This window comes from Trichinella spiralis, assembly GCF_000181795.1.
Source record: "Trichinella spiralis strain ISS 195 chromosome Unknown Scfld4, whole genome shotgun sequence".
NCBI classification, from domain to species: domain Eukaryota; kingdom Metazoa; phylum Nematoda; class Enoplea; order Trichinellida; family Trichinellidae; genus Trichinella; species Trichinella spiralis.
The window spans coordinates 12,007,336-12,024,021 of record NW_003526943.1 but is presented as its reverse complement, the minus strand read 5'-3'; the positions used below and the strand labels follow the sequence as shown (position 1 = coordinate 12,024,021).

General features: G+C 29.3%; 3 protein-coding genes across 3 annotated transcripts; all 3 read right to left on the bottom strand.

Moving 5' to 3' along the window:
• Positions 1-433: 433 nt before the first annotated feature.
• On the bottom strand, positions 434-2,991 carry Tsp_06645 (homeobox protein Nkx-6.2). Its single transcript, XM_003378696.1, has 2 exons — positions 2,416-2,991; positions 434-568 (listed from the first exon to the last, which is right to left on the bottom strand). The coding sequence occupies exons 1-2, from the start codon at positions 2,989-2,991 to the stop codon at positions 434-436; spliced, it is 711 nt and encodes a 236-aa protein (XP_003378744.1).
• A 186-nt stretch (positions 2,992-3,177) lies between these two features.
• Tsp_06646 (activin receptor type-2A) lies at positions 3,178-3,624 on the bottom strand. Its single transcript, XM_003378695.1, has 3 exons — positions 3,527-3,624; positions 3,447-3,492; positions 3,178-3,390 (listed from the first exon to the last, which is right to left on the bottom strand). The coding sequence occupies exons 1-3, from the start codon at positions 3,622-3,624 to the stop codon at positions 3,178-3,180; spliced, it is 357 nt and encodes a 118-aa protein (XP_003378743.1).
• Positions 3,625-12,494: 8,870 nt separating this feature from the next.
• Tsp_06647 (putative MyTH4 domain protein) lies at positions 12,495-16,257 on the bottom strand. The gene is given in 18 exon segments (XM_003378694.1): positions 12,495-12,581; positions 12,641-12,799; positions 12,867-12,950; positions 13,032-13,081; positions 13,138-13,351; positions 13,414-13,485; positions 13,575-13,735; positions 13,812-13,986; positions 14,476-14,570; positions 14,614-14,653; positions 14,694-14,757; positions 14,820-14,979; positions 15,059-15,104; positions 15,214-15,263; positions 15,327-15,376; positions 16,019-16,146; positions 16,174-16,231; positions 16,244-16,257. 18 exon segments carry the CDS (start codon positions 16,255-16,257, stop codon positions 12,495-12,497), a joined length of 1,707 nt encoding a protein of 568 aa, XP_003378742.1.
• Between the last annotated feature and the right edge of the window lie 429 nt (positions 16,258-16,686).

Sequence of the window (16,686 nt, the reverse complement as noted above, 5' to 3'; positions counted from 1 at the left end):
AATAGACGGATCATCGCCTCGCGACCGCCCGGTCGCCGGTTCCGCCTGCCAAGCTCGTTAAAACTCTGCAGGTGCGCCTTGGTATCACTTTTGTTCATGTCCGGCGGCAATGTAGTGAGGGGCAGGCGAGCAAGCAAGCAAGCAAGCAGGCAAGCAATGAAGCAAGTGGACAATGTGTTTGTCGTTCCCAAAGCGGCGCCGTTCTGTCTAGCAGTGGGCTTTTATTTTACACTTTTCTGCACATTCAGGCGGATAAATATACAAGAGACAATATAAAAAAGCACAAACATAAAAGAACAAGGGATGATTGAATGGAAAAACAAAAAATGCAAATGAAAATAAGCGTGAAAAAAAATATTCGTTTGTTTTGGCATTTTCCTGGCGGAGGCACCGTGTGCGAACATTGAAATCTGTGAAAAGCACATTTCCATGGTCAGTCGGGTCCAGGTTGATTTTCTGACACCGAATTTGGACTCTGCTGCAACAAACGATCTTGATCATTTTTTGCCTTCGCCATCTGCGATGCTTCTTGCTTACGCCACTTCGTGCGACGATTTTGAAACCACACCTAAGAAAGAAATGGAAGATGGAAAAATTAAAATACTCACAGTATACAAGCTTCACATTAATTCTCGGACAACAAGCAAATGAAATCGCAATTCAAACATTAAATTAATAATTATTTCATTACACATTCATTCTGCACGATATTTATATACCCAGAATGGAGTAGACGTCACTTTGATAAAAATCAACATCTTTCAAGCTAACCTTAATGATTACAGATTTTTATCACCGACTGTTTACAAAGACTGAAAGCTTTTTTCCCTTTTCTATCGTACTCAATTTTAAAACAATTTTTTATTTTTCCTTTACATAGCAACAACAACATGCAGCTCAACAAAAACATGCTTTTTTTTCAACGCTTATCTATTGGCATATGAAACAAAAAATAAATAATGTATTTATTAAAAAAAATTAAACTCAAATATTCGACATAGCTCAAATAGCAACAATTTGGGAAAAACACAACATCTGAAAATGCAAAACCAAATAGCTATCTAAAGTATTATATACACATATTTTTTTTCTAATGCATAATTTGCAGCTACGTCAAATTTTTGAAATAAACCTCGATATATGAAAGCAAAAAAAAATTTTCTCTTCTTATTAAGTCCCTTGTAATGAGAATTATTATTATTTTGTAAAGAAATATGAGCAACATTGCAAATGCGAGAGTGACATTTTTCAGTCGCTTTTCATATGCCAGAAGTGCGGTCGTTCATAAATCAAAATGGCACGTCATTTCATGAGTGTCTTTCGAGCGAGTGTAAGAAAATATTTCAACGCATTATTTAATCTACACATAAAAATGCGCTCATCATCCATCTCGCAGCTGGTTAAGCAAATCAAATTATTATGAACTTTTTAAATTATTAAAAAATCAATTACAAACAAAATTTACATTCTTGTAAGATGCTTTTGCAAACAATTTTTTCACTGCAAATGTCAATCGCTTTACATTCTCTTCTTTTATATTGTATTATCAGATATTAATTACATCATTCCATTACTCAATGATATAATTCAAAGAACAACAAATTTCTCCAGCCAATAAACAAAATACGACACTATTTATTAATATAAATTTACACACTTGCATAATTGTTTTTACATTTTCAATTTTCCCCCGGACATAAAATTATAATAACATTAGAAGCATTTAATTTACAATTCAATTCATTTCATTTCAATCTGCGCAAAGCGTCAGATTATATGATAAAACAAATTTCCATTTTGAATCAATAAACTTAATAACTCACAGTTCTACAAATATATATATATATATATATATATGTGTGTGTATGGTACCACTTGTACATGAACATTATGTGCTTAAAATAATTGAGTAAGTACTCTTGCAACAGAAATAAGCACTTTTCACTTTTTAGGTCAATATATAGCGTTAAATAGCACATCGTTAATGTTTCAATATAATATAAAAGGAGAGAACTGATGCGAAACTATCGTTGTTCTCAAAAACACCGTGCCTAAATATTTGAACGACTCGTCAGCGTTTGCATTTCTCATAAAGTTACAATATAAAAAAAAACAAATTTAATGTGAGTCAATTTGAATTAGTAGGTTTAACCATTATTAAATATATTCAACCATAAAACGTTTAAAGTGAATGCAAACAACAACAATCTCAAAATCATGATAAAAGTAATTGCATAATAAAAACTAAAAAAAGTTCACTATTGCACATGTCCATTTGTTTGAGAGCTTTGAAAAAATGTTTGAAAAAACTAGCTACAATTTTTTATGAGAATGATTTTAAGGGGAAAATTAAGCATGAGGATCAGAGGAAAATATTGTGAAAAGACAAAAAATTTTTCTTTTCTCATAACTTACCTTAACTTGGCTCTCCGTCATGCCAAGACGTGAAGCCAACTTGGCGCGGTCCAAACCGGCGAGGTACTTGGTTTGTTCGAACGTTTTCTCCAGTACAAATATCTGCGGTCCGGTAAATGTTGGACGACTCTGCTTCCTGCATGCAGATGAACAGTCCAAATCCAACATCCGATTATTGCAACTGGTATTCGTTGCCGGTGTTTGGATGCATTGTGGAGCTGCTTCTTGGTGACTCTTCGCTGCCACGGCGGCTGTACCAAGGGCGTGAGCGTGCACATGGGCCAGTTGCCACAAAGCCAACAAGCGTGGATCGGGCTGAGGTTCTTGGTACCACATTTTTGGCATGAATCCAGAATACAACGAATTGGCTTGGTTCCACCAAGTTCCTCCGTGAACAGCTAACGGTCGATCTGGCTTAGTGGTTGTTGTTGTTGTTGTTGTGGTTGCTGGTGGTGGTGGTGGTGGTGGTGGTGGTAGTCGTGGTATTCGAATGTTGTCATCAGGTTGATCATCATTTAGAAGAGCTTGAATTGAATAGGAACAGGTTTTCGGTGCCACTTCAGGGCTCATTTCCATAAGCTTAATTAGCTTAATTTTAGATAATCAGTTTTGTACTGTTTTTTCTTTCTTTATATATGTTTTTTGCTTTCCAAATTGTCAACTGAAATTGAACAATTCTTTCTCATTCACCAAAAGTTCAAGAACTCCTCAACTTGTCCAACTACAATTACAACAACTAATCGCTCGCTTGACCAACAGCTTTTACGATTGAGAATTACTGTCGGTCAGAGTGTCTTGGTCTTGATAGTATAAACAAGCTTCACTAACAGCCAAGCAAGCGTATGCTTGCTTTAGTTCTACAATAAGGTCAGAGCCGGTCCCACCACGATCTTGTTTAATCACGCTGAACGTCGTTTGACAACAATTGTCAGTATTTTGTACACGAACGTTGCAACAAGTCGACTCTAGCGCAAGCTGACCGGAAGATATTATTTAGTCTATTTTTGATTGGTTCATTTTTCCGGATCAACTGATGATTGGTCAATTTTTGTACCGCCTTTTCCTGACGCGCCACCACTAGATCGTTTTCGAGCAAATTGCTTTTCCATACTGACGACGGCAACAACGACGACGACGATCATCATCATCATCATTATCATTATCGTCGTCATCATCATCATCATCATCATCATCATCATGCTCTGACATGATGATCATGAACACTGTCACTGCTAAATTGCTTCATAAGTAGCAGTTGTTATGTTGGGATAATTTGCTGCTTTTCATAAATTAATCACTAATTAACTGTGACATTGAGGAACAAATTATAAACAGATGTTCACCTTTTGAACGAAATTTTGACAGTCTCTTTTACAATAAAATTGTAAATTCAAAAATTATCACTTTTTAAATAATATGTTCATTTTAGTAAAATTAATTTCAATATTCTTTTTTAATCGTCACTTAAAATTGACAAACGTAAAAAAAGAAAAATTGTTTGAAAATATGAAAATAGAAAAAGTATTGTTCAACAGATTGTGATAATAAATAATTGGAAACTTTGTTTCATCTGTGCTCACTTGTGATTAAACAGTGAATGACATTTTTCGATTAGCAATTAAACGATCAAATTTGCAGCCAATCATCTTTTACATATACATGTAAAAGAGCGTTGATATTTATATGATTGTCAACTTTGAGTGGGAGTACAATTTGAAAGCATGTTATAATATTGTGAAAAGAGCATGCTCATTATGAACAATGCAAATAAAGTAAATCAATTTGAAATGTCCATTCAGCATTCTAATAATGGATGTTATTAAAATGAATGAATATTGCATGTAATGAGGTTTTTCGTTTTTCTTTAAATAGTCACTGGTGAAATTTGAATTCTGTCCTGTAAAAAATAATGTAAAATTGCAAAAATTGTTTACAAATTTATACACAACAAAAATTAATTTTTTTAACAAATGACAATAATAAGTGTAAAGAAAAATGAAAAAAATGTAATAATTTTTAAGAAAACGCAAAAGTATATTTGTCAATTAGAGAAAGAGAGAGAGAGAGAGAGAGAGAGTGAGTGAGAAAGTGATTTCTTTGAATATAGCTAATATTTGACATTTGTGAAAATGATTCTTTGCATCTTTTGGAGCCGCTTGCTTGTAAATAGCGAAGCTATGAGCAGCAGACGAGAGATATGCGATTCCGCTGAGCAAACAACTAAAATTTAATGACACAACATTAAATTTGCAATCAATGGTCGAATAAATGTCTGTGTGTAAACGCGTTGAAATAATTTTTACGCAGCAAGCAATTATCCGGCCTGCTGGAATTGAAACGATGATTGTGCGTTTTAACGACCAATAACAGCGTGATTTTATTTAGCATTATAAAAAATAAATTCAGTTTCAGTTTATTATTAATTTTTCTTGTTGTTAATAGTTGCAAACTTTTAACCTTTTTTAAATTTATTAATTTATTCTTGAAATTTGGCACTCATTGGTTTATTTTTCAAAGTACAAAGCAGAAAAGTTCACACGCATGCACAGATTTTTCAAAAATTACATTACTTGCGGACATATAGATTTTATAAAAATAAAAAAAATGAACAAATATATTGAAATTCATTATATATATACCAACTGTATTTATTGTTTTATTTACTGAGAAAATAATTTGTCGTTTTTTATGAAGATGATTTTTTTAAAACAAAAATTTTATAAAGAAACAAAATTATATTTCATGCGAAGGATGATTTATTGAATTAAAAATAAAATTGGTAAACAAAAAGTTTTGAGAGGTGTGCAAAAATGGTTGGATGGATGGATGAATGATTGTTTTCATTTTGGATGATTTCGTCGTCGTAATTGTGGTAATAATTATTAATCTTTTCAATGGCTAAAGAAATTTAAAAATAGTGTTATATTATTTGTTAATAAATAAATGAATTAATAAAAATAAAAATATGTTTGATGGAAAAATAGTCCGATTAAAAATATGTTTCAAAATTGTCATATTGAAATTGAGATGCGTAACACATTGTACTGACAGATTGGCTTTGATGATTGCAAAGAATTTGCATTTGCAATTTAGAACAACAACACTTGCTGAAAGTGGTTGCTATTTTTGAAATTTTGCAAAGAAGAGGCTTTTTTAATTCTCTTAAGCTTCGATCCGTCATGATCCGTTTCACATTCAACATTTTCTATTTATTATTTTGCACCGCTCTTGCAGCTTTTCAAGCGTTGTTTCAAGCTTTTCCAAGTAACACTACTTTTTGAAAAACGAAACAAAAAAGATGGTTTAATAAAATAATTAATTGATTAATTATTACATTTCTCCATCTTTTACTTTATTCCATATTTATTTATTGCAAAGTCCAAGAAACTTTTCTTTGTTGTCGTTTAAATTTTTTAAATCTCCAAAAATTCATATAAAACAACTTGCCTATAAAATATAAAATTAATTTGAAAAAATATTTACTTACTCTTCATTAAAATGTTTAAATTAATTCTTGACTGAATGAAAAATTTCTTATTCAACATTATTTATTGGATCAAATTATTCACTGGATGAATTGATTGATTGGCAATATTTTTTTGGCACAATTTCATAAGGTGAAATTATTATTCTTTTTTTAATTTCAAAATTGAATTACATTTGCGAAATAAATTGAATTTAATATTTATTTAAAAAAAGAGGTAAGCGAACTACTTTTTTTTCTTTTTAATGTTTTAAAAATAGCCTTGCTTTGTATAATGGAAAAATTTCCTGTGCTTCTTTCACAAAACTGGTCGTTGGTATTTTTCACAAAAGTCGTAACTTTTCTCTTTGATTAAGCATAGAAAAAATAGAAAAGAACTGATCCTGAGTTTATTTATTTTATGCAATTGATGATGATGCTTAGTATTAGCCGATGGGCTTATTCTTATTTTCATGGCATATGTAAAACTTATTACAGCAATATCTTCCCAGTAATAATCCATTACTGCAAAGTTCTTTCTTTCACAATGATCATGTCAGCTGCTCTTAACTGATTTTTCATTTAAATTATTGTTTGATCATTCACTTTCACCCCGTAAGATAATAATAATAATATAGTATTGCTTGATTTTTTTGTTTTTCACTTCTGCTATTGTTGAAAAGAAAAAATTACTTTTTAAAGATATGATTAGTTTTTGATAATAAATGAAATTTATATACTGCATATAAAGATTGATATTTGTTGATATTGAATTGTTTGTTTTGTTGAAATCAAAGACACATGAGGGTGGTGCAGAAATAAACTGCTTTAATGTATTGTGCATCTATGCATGTGCATGTAGTATACTGGAATATAAACGGGGATTGTCCATTGTTCATTGACAGTGATCGTCCAATTTTCTTACAAGGTATAAATAATTTCTGTGCTAATAATATGAATAAGTTGTTTTGAAAGGATCATTTGAAATTCTATCGTTTGTTTTTAAATCAATGTCCGGTAATAAATGTGTGATGTTTATAATAAAAGCTTTACACATGTCATTTCTGAAAGAGCATATTCAACATTTTCCACATGGTAATCAAATTAATACAATGAAAAGTTAATTATTATTCTCTCAGCCGTCCGTGATTCATCATGCTCCGCTGCTATAAATTGTATTTAGACTGTTTGAACAGAATTGCAATAAGTGAAACAAAGATTGAACAAATACTCTATTATTATACTATTGTTGATGAATATTGTGCTCAATACTGTACAAGACAAGACAATACAATACAATACAGTATACAGTAGAATAAATTACAAAAATATTAAATACATTTTCTAATATATTTTTAATATTGAAGGCATTGGTTGGTTATTTATTTATTTAATTTTTTTGTTTTCAATTTTTTGTATTTTTTTTGTTTGTTTGTTGAGCAAAGGTCAATGTGCAATTGAATGTATCAATTCTATACCAAGCTAGTTGTTCTGAATATTCTTCCTTCCTTTCTTTCTTCAGTGAGAAGGAAGAACGCATGCAGAGTAAGCACAAAAGAAAATTGGCAACATCCATTGGCATGATGTATATTGCTTTTGGGAACCATTCATTTGTTCATTCACACAACATCTATGCTACTTTAATAAGCCAAATTGCATTATCGAACTGACCACCCTGGATGATAACTTTATTTTTCACTTTATGAAAATTGTAAAAAGCAAAAAAACAGAATGCTTCAATTCAAAAAGAAAATCCACTCTATCGATATTTGGAGAAATTTTATTTATGATTATTAACTTTTTTTTCATCCACTACTACATCTTACAAAACGCTGTTGCTTATTATTATTATTATTATTATTATGCTGATGGTGGATATTTTGTTATTTAAGCTTCACTTTTTGACATTTGCACAACGATCCTAAACAACTGATACAACCACAAAACACTGAAACATTTTATCAATTGCTGATGATGATGATAATAGTCGATCTTTATTGCTAATGTTGCTTTACAAGCTTCACAACGCTCACTACTATATGAAGCAGCTGAAAATCACCATTGATTGATTGATTGACTGATTTTTTTAATTAATAATGCAAATTAAATTTAAGTTAATAAAATAAACTGCAAATGGTAATGAACACATAAATTGTAAAACAAAAATCATCATTGTTGGGATAATTTGAAAAGATTCGAAATTTTTGTTCTAACGTTATAGCTAGTATTTAGAATGAGTGGAAAATGCATTTCACCAGTCGGTATGGAAAATTATTTGACACCAATTTTATTGCGCTTTGCTTGTTTGCAAAATGCATTTTTCAAAATAGCACACACAAAAAGTAAAAAACAAGAAAAAACATTTTTCAACCGTGACAAAATCACATATTATTATTATGCTAATTAGATTATGATGAATACAATATAAAAATGAATTTCATTTTTCGAAACAATAAAATTAATAAATAATTAATTATGAAATGAAGCCTATTTTTTCTAGATAAGAATACAAGAACAGGAATTGAATAAATCGAGAATTCAATTTTGTAATAGTACCTTCATCATTTATTCAATAAAGCATCTGATAACAACACGCTCAACCATTCTAGCAAGCTTCCAAAAATTTTCATTGCGTGACGTACCTTGAAATTGAATTTGAAATGCCAATTTTTCAACTTCTACTACCATTATACTAGTTGAAGATTTTATCAAAAAAGTTTTTATTTAAATTTATTTATTTGAAACATGCTTTTTTGTTTTCACATTACGCAATTTGTCACACACATTGTTGTCACAATCTGTTTTTTCCATCGTTGTTCATAACATTTATTAATATTAGATTCATTAATGCAGTTGTTGTTGTTGTTGCATCTGATTTGCAAATAATTTAAATATCATTCATTGATAATAAACATAAATTTATTCTATTTATCGATCGATAATTTAAAAATTTCAAATTCACATTCTTAATTATAAAAAGTTCACAAACTTTACATAATTTTGATATACGAAAGTTATAGAGTGCATCTTTTTCTGATTGTAATTTTTTATTTAAATAAATTGGATGATTCATCGAAAATCAACTGGTCAAACAATTATTTTTATCAAAAATAATGCCAACTATTGTAGTCGATTATTGAAGAATATTTTCCAACAAATTAACTAGCTATATAGCAATAATGCTACTTTTGCAAAATGGACGGACGTTTGAAAAATTTTTCAATAATTTCAACATTTAAAACCGAACATGCATTGTTTGAAAAGTGTTAAAAATATCACATATAATATTTAATGCATACTGCTGGTAAAATCTGTGATGATTCACCGAAATTTTTCAAAGAAACAACAGTTTCTTTCTCTTTATTTTTAAATTTTTTTCACTTTTTAAAATTCATTTTTCAAAAATAAATAATATTGAACAATAAAAAGACTATCCGCCTTCATATTAAATGGATTTAAATATTTATTGAAACAAATAAACAAAAAGTAACAATTCAATTTTTGCGCATGGTTTGAAAATAAAAATGCAACTAAGCAAATTATTTTTTGCAAATAAATAAATAACGTATAAAAAAGCCAACTGGTGCAGATGATGATGATTTAAATTAAAGCAGAAAATTTGCAAAATCACTGTCAACGGAAATTGCATTATTTATTTTACTGCATAAGACCACTGCTCGTATTTGCAAACTTTATGAGCCCATTACTCTTTGTTAAATGATCAACAGAACGACCCTAAAATTGAAATGATGCTCTGCAAATCATAAAATAAAAATATATGCACATATATGCATGTATTTCTATAAATTATACTACAGTACATCTGTTTAGCAAAATTATTGGTATACTAATGTTTATTGCCGCCGGCTGATTGTGGCTTATTCATTTCAATCTTTACTGATGAATGAATGATGTAATTTTTTTGATTATGAATTTTATCCATTTTTTTGATGAATATTATGACAGTGCATATGGGTGAAAATTCACAGCTATCATAAATGACTGACTGGTTCAGCTTGTTTGCCATTTTTATCGACCTATAATTATATTTATTAATGTAATAATGCAGACACTACAAATTTATTGCATAGCAATTGAAATTGATCATCGAAACTAGTTAGTCTACAGAAAATTGTTAACTTGGTTAGTAAACAATATTAAACAGGCTAATTTATAATTTCAAGTAGAAACTTTTGTCCGCTTCTATTTTAAACATTTAAAAGTTGACAAGGATAATATTAATATGATTGTGATTTGTTTATTCATTTTTCTTACTTTAAATTATTTTTATACTTTTTTAAGTGTTCAATATTGTTTTTATTTCTTTTTTTTAATATTAAAACATTTTCGTTCAATAAATATAAAAGGAAAAAAATAATTATAATAAATAAATTTTAGTACGAATGATTTGTATGAAATCCAAGATTAAAATGATATACGGAAAAATCAAAGATATTTATATTCTAAATATTTTATATTCAGTTTTATTTCAAATATATATATATATATATATATATATATATATATATATATATATTGAAAGTCAGTTGTAGATAAATGAAAAAAGCTCTTTTTAAATTTTTGAAAGTTGCAATTGAAATTGCTAAATCATAGTTTGCTTTTATGTTTTGTTTGCTGTAAGCAAAAGCAATTCTTTAAACAAATTGCTTAATTTAGTTGCTCTCCATTGAAATGTAATTTATGTTGGTCATTGTAATTTTCTCAACAATACTTGCTTAATTCTTTCACTTGACAGTTGAAATTATTTTAATTTCTAAAAATAATTTATAAATTTCATTAGCCGTTACATGCAAATTGGCAACCATTTCTACATCACTTACATTACAAAATAATGAATTTCAAATTGTACCAAAAAGCAGGCATACAGGACATATACATATATATCATGATAAATTTGAACAAATAAACAAACAATAAATAAATAAATAAACAATTTCTTATTTTCCTCAACTTCTATTTTTACAATTCCTCTATAAATGTAATTTTTTTATATTTTTCTTTTTCTATAGGGAATTTTAAGGTTAAGCTCACATTGAAACACGAAAACTGTTGAAAAGAACATCTTCAATTTTCACTGTCAGTTGAATAATCATTCTAATGACCAATTGTCACCAATTCAACCATCATAATAAACATGATGCTTGTCATAGGCGATTTGGGAATGGTTTGTTTGCCTGATTTTATTTCATTTCAGCTTATGATCCATGTTATATATACTCTCGGGATAAAAATCAATTTGAACGAATTTAAAATTTCAATTACAACAACAAATAAATAAATAAAATTTCACAAAGAGATATTTTTATTTGATTGCTTTCTTTGCAAATCAAGCATGCAAGTATTGAAATGAGATGATTGTTTCGAAGTTTATTGATTCAAATTTAAGTTAAAGGTAATATATAGATGAGAATATAGATTAGCTGCAGATGATAGAAATAAAAAGAAAAATATTAATCACACAATGATAAGAACAATCATGATGATGATGATGATGGACAATAAAAAGAATTCGTCATCTGGCTTGGGTCATTGTCACTTGATGTGTCATTTATGTTGCCGCATATTTGCTTGTAAAAATGACACTTCTGTCGTAATGGTTGGACAGCTTGCAGCAAGGGGTGACCTGGATTTTTGAATGCACAACCTTATTATAATTTGTAGATACTATTAAGAAAATATACCATTCTTCAACCATTGCGTGCATCGTTTTGTAAAACTGATAATAATCATAAATATATAAATCAAAATGTCACAAATGGCCAACCACTGACTGACTGCATCGACGTCTGCTATTTTCTTATTCATCACTTTATATTGGAAAAAATTTTCAACATGTTCTTCAACACAATTATTATTAAACAACAATTAAAATTCCATTCTCATGCCATCATTCTCTTAATGTCTACGCAAAAGATTAATATAACTGCTTGCTTTTTTCCATATGTTTGCTTTTTTCAATCTTTTTCTTCACTTCAAAATTCATATATTTCAACGGTTTTTCTCAAATTAAATCTTTATTGAAATGACAACGTGACAGATGTTCGCATAAATATTTTAACTAAAAGTTTTAAAATTGGTCCGTTTATTTCACTATTTTCATAGTATAATTCAATTCAATTAGCTGTTTAATCAAGTTAAAGAAAAATATATCATTTTTCTTCGAATCTATTTATTTATTTATTTATTTATTTATTTATGGCATTATTATAATGTCCAATTTATTGGTACAATTCTACACTGGTGATTGTTCCATCGCTTAGTTAATGATAATAATAATCAGGTTACCTTCTTTTTTTCTTCTGCGTTACAAAAATATTATAATAATTTTTACTTTATCAATTTATCTAATTTACAAAATTAATTGAATGAAAGAAACAAATTCATGCGGCATCAATTTTTGCGTGAAATTATTTTTTATGCACCGTTTTCAATATTTGACACGCTATTGGTCATTTTTTGAGAACAATTTAAAATTCTAGTAACGGAATAGAATAGAAAGCAAGTACATTTTTGCTTGATGGTAAAGGAAAAAAAAAATATATATATAACTTGAATTATTCAATTAAGCAAAATTATTTAACATTTGACATTCGCCTCAATGCTTTCCTTCGATACCAAGAAGTCCTCTGCTTTGACTATCCACGTATATGTACTGACCAAACAATCTGCTAATTTCAGCACCCTGGACAAATAGTGACAATAATAATAAGATACAACATAGAAAAAAAATATAATAAATACCTGATCAGTTCGAAGAGTCAGAACGTGTTGTTGTAGCATATTACCAATTTTTATGTCCATATGTTCAACTGCGGATTGCTGATTCATGGACGCTGTACCATCGGGGTAAGATTTTTGCGTCGACAAAATTTCATTCAACCGAAATTCGAACAACACTTCCTAAATATGAATGAACATTGTCGTGGAATATTTTCAACAAAGCAGTTAATTTGCTTGTATTAATTACATGAGTGTGTATATCTAGAAACTGCACTCCATGACGATTCAACGCCATAAGGCATTCACCTTTTGCTCTAGGATCAGACACACTCTGAAATGAGAACAACAAAATGTTCATTGTAATTGTAATTGCAATTGTAATTCAAAAATTTTAAATTGTACAAAATCTTACTGGAATGTAAAAAAATGTGGAACCGAACAAAGGCCACGTTTGCAACAAGTCTACAATCGAAGAAAATAGCAAAACCAAAAAGCACATAAAGTAGGCAATTGAATACCCAAAAATTTCGCTCGTGCAACAATTGGTAAAGTTTTGGAAGAAAGTTGACGAAGTTTTTGATTTATCCGATCTGTCCACAATTCCAAAGTGACATGACGAATGTTGTGAACAGTTTTTGGTAAAAGATGGACAATATCCCGAGTGGTCACCATCTGACCATCCCAGTCATCATCTGCACATGCCAGCAAAGCACCCAAAGTAGCTATGTCATCCTGAAAGTGAAGCTAATGAGCTTCAGTTTGTTAATGAAAAAAAAATTACCAATCTAACTTACCATTGTTGCTGCGCTAACAGAATCTGGTCCTCTCATTACTACCAAAAGCCCTTCTATATAATCAGGCAGAACCTATACTTTGTAAAATTGTTAATTGATTGATCTCAGTCAGTTTAGTTTGATGATTATATTTGAAAAAATAAAATAAAATAAAATTCTACTTGGAAAAACATGATATCCGTGTAAAGTTCACTATCTTTCCTTAATGGATGCATCCAAACGATTCTTTTGAGAAGCAGAAAATATTCTCTTTTCATTTCTTCAAGTTCACTGGTGATATCCAAAATGTATTCATCATTAGAAAGTATTCTCATGACGTTGTCTATAGCAATTTGAAAAAAAAAATTTTTAATTATTATTCTTTGTAAAGAGATATTATTAATTATTCATTGAAAGACCTGATTCGATTACAACACAAAGACTGAATTCTTGTTGCTCAAGAGAACTTCTGACATTCAAATCAATGCACAACTCTTTGATGATCTCTTCGACAACAGTTACAGATTTCGTGTTGATCACTTTCTTCGTGCCTCCTGGCAAATGGTAAACTTGTCTTTTCAAATTTTTTCCTTGCTGAAAATTGATTACGAAAATAAATTCATGCAAATTACTGAGGAGTATAAATGGATTAGTTAATTAATTAAATCTCAAATTTACTTACAACAAATACAATTCTTAAATTTTCCAGTAAAAATATCCCTCAACAGTTTCAAAAATAGCTGACACCAGCACAATTTTGTATTATGCTTCATAATTTCAATCTCATTTTATTATTATTATAATTTTTTGCTATTATTCTATATTGTTGTTATAAATAGTGAATTAAAATTTGGTCGACTTTCAACAAAAGAATTCTATTAAATTATATGCTATTATGTCGATTTTGGATTTGCACAAAAGTTTCAGTTATAAAATTTCTTCTTAACAATTGAAACTGTCTTTTATAATAAAATAAATAATGAAAAACTATAAAATGAATAAATTAATTATTTTTGAATTTAAAAATGACAAATAAAAAGTATTAAATTGCATAAATAACCAAAACTGAAAAATTGAACTTACCGATATTGATTCCAATTCTTGGGGACTAAGAATGAATCGGCGACCACCGAATTGTAAAGTTTGTCGAAAATTTTGGAAACATTCCATCGCAGTGCCTGAATTGTGTGCAAATTGTGCAAAGAAAAATATCTTTCAAACTTTCAAAAGCTACCGTGATAAGCTCTTCTATTGTCGCTAGCTGAATCACTCAAATATTTCTGCAAATAGGGCCGAAAAACATCCGACGAATCGAAATAAGCAGTCAAAATGGAAAGCATTCTCCATCCCATCAATGCGCTATCACTAAATTAACTTTTTTTTTCACTTTTTCATAATTCTTATTATTATTAAAGTGTTCAACTCACGGTTTGGAGCTTTTATTGTTTGTGATCTGCTTGATCACTTGACAGTACACTTCATCTCGCAAGATTGGATGCTCTCTGCATGCAGCCATTATTTTGTAAACACAATCCAAATAGTTGTTATCCTTTTTCAAAGGATAATCACCCATGTACATCATCAAATCTTAATCAATGTAAATTCAATTACATTTGAACAAGTTATAAAATATGCATACTCAAGAAACAGTCAACAGCCAATTTACCAACATCCCCTTTGTCGAGTTTCAGCAACGGATTTTGTATAGGTGACTACAGGTACAGTAAAAAAATTATCAACGAAATCAATTAACTTTAAAATGAAAAACAACACCAACGAATTGAAAAATTACAACAAATAATTCATAAATAAACATCTTACTTTTGTAAATTTTACAAGATCTGCTACATCTTTCCAAGTCCATTCTTTTTCTTAAAGTGGATAACATTTAGAACTAAATTTCCAAAATGATATAAATTATTGTCCATTCTTACTTGATTTTCTTTTCAATGTAGTTAAGGTGCTATTTTGAGTAGATTCATATCTGAAAATTGAAAAAAAGCAAACAAGTAAATACGAAAATTACATTTAACCTTATGACTATGATGAATTGAATTTTATCGTACATGAAAACAATTAAAATAGTACATTGTTGTAAATTATATCAAAATTGAATCTTTTTTTGTCGAATAAAATTTCAGTAGAGAAGCAATTGAAAAGAACCAACATTTCATCCTCGAATAAGGATAAAGAATGATAATAATGAAATGCATAAATTAAAAACCTACAATTGTTAGTTAGGTGAAATAAATGAACAAAATTGTATTTTATTTTTATGCGAATTTTATTCAATAACAATTAAATGAACTGACTGTCGTAGTCATCGTGAACCAACTGTCGACTCAATAAAATGATTAAATTGCTTTCTACTTCTTTTCATTGTGAAATTATTTTCAAATAAAATACTTTACAAATCAATTATTATTATTATTTTTTAATTAATTAATTAATTAATTAATTTCAGCTTTGAAAATCAGATTTAACTTGTATTTTTTTTAAAACTATTCAAATATCTCTATTCGATTGGTTAAATTATTGAAATAGATAATTTTGCTCATTGAAATAAATTAATAATATTTGAAATTGATTTGAATATTATCTTTTCTGTTGAAATGTGAACAATTACTTTTGCGCTTCACGGAAATGAAGCATCGCAAATTCCATCATGGTCAGCTTGTCTTGTGTTGAGTGCGCCGATACGGGCGGCGGGCTTGTCGGGGTCATCTGATTCGACGCTTCAAGGCCGTTGGGTACCTAAAAAAATTTACAACAGTCATTCACCCCTGCCTCGACCCAACAATACTGAATGACATATTGACAAACAGTATGCTCAGGGGGTCTGCAAAGTTACTTGTCCAATTTCATTATTCAATATTTCTGAACAAGCAAACAATTGAAGAGGAAAATATTGCATAATTTTCCTTTAAAACTTCCACTCGCAAAACAAACTTACATATTTTATATAATACTGATCCTCTATTAGGGGCCAACGAAACGAAAAGCAGCAGATGTGATATTTATAAGATGGTTTGGGTTTGGGCAAATTAGCCAAAGTGTAAATGTTGTCGTGGTGTTTCATTGTGAAAAATAATGACGGGATGTTTCACAATATTCAAAATGTTGCTTAATATTTGTTTTTCTGTGAATGAAGTGGAAATTTTTGTGCAATGTATCGTCAAGATGATTCAAATAAACGAAGATATAAGCAAGCAAGCAGAGGAGGAAAATTGATGACAAATTTTCCAACATCTAGCAAGTAGTTAGTTAGCCGCTTTTCGACATTGAGCCGTTTTC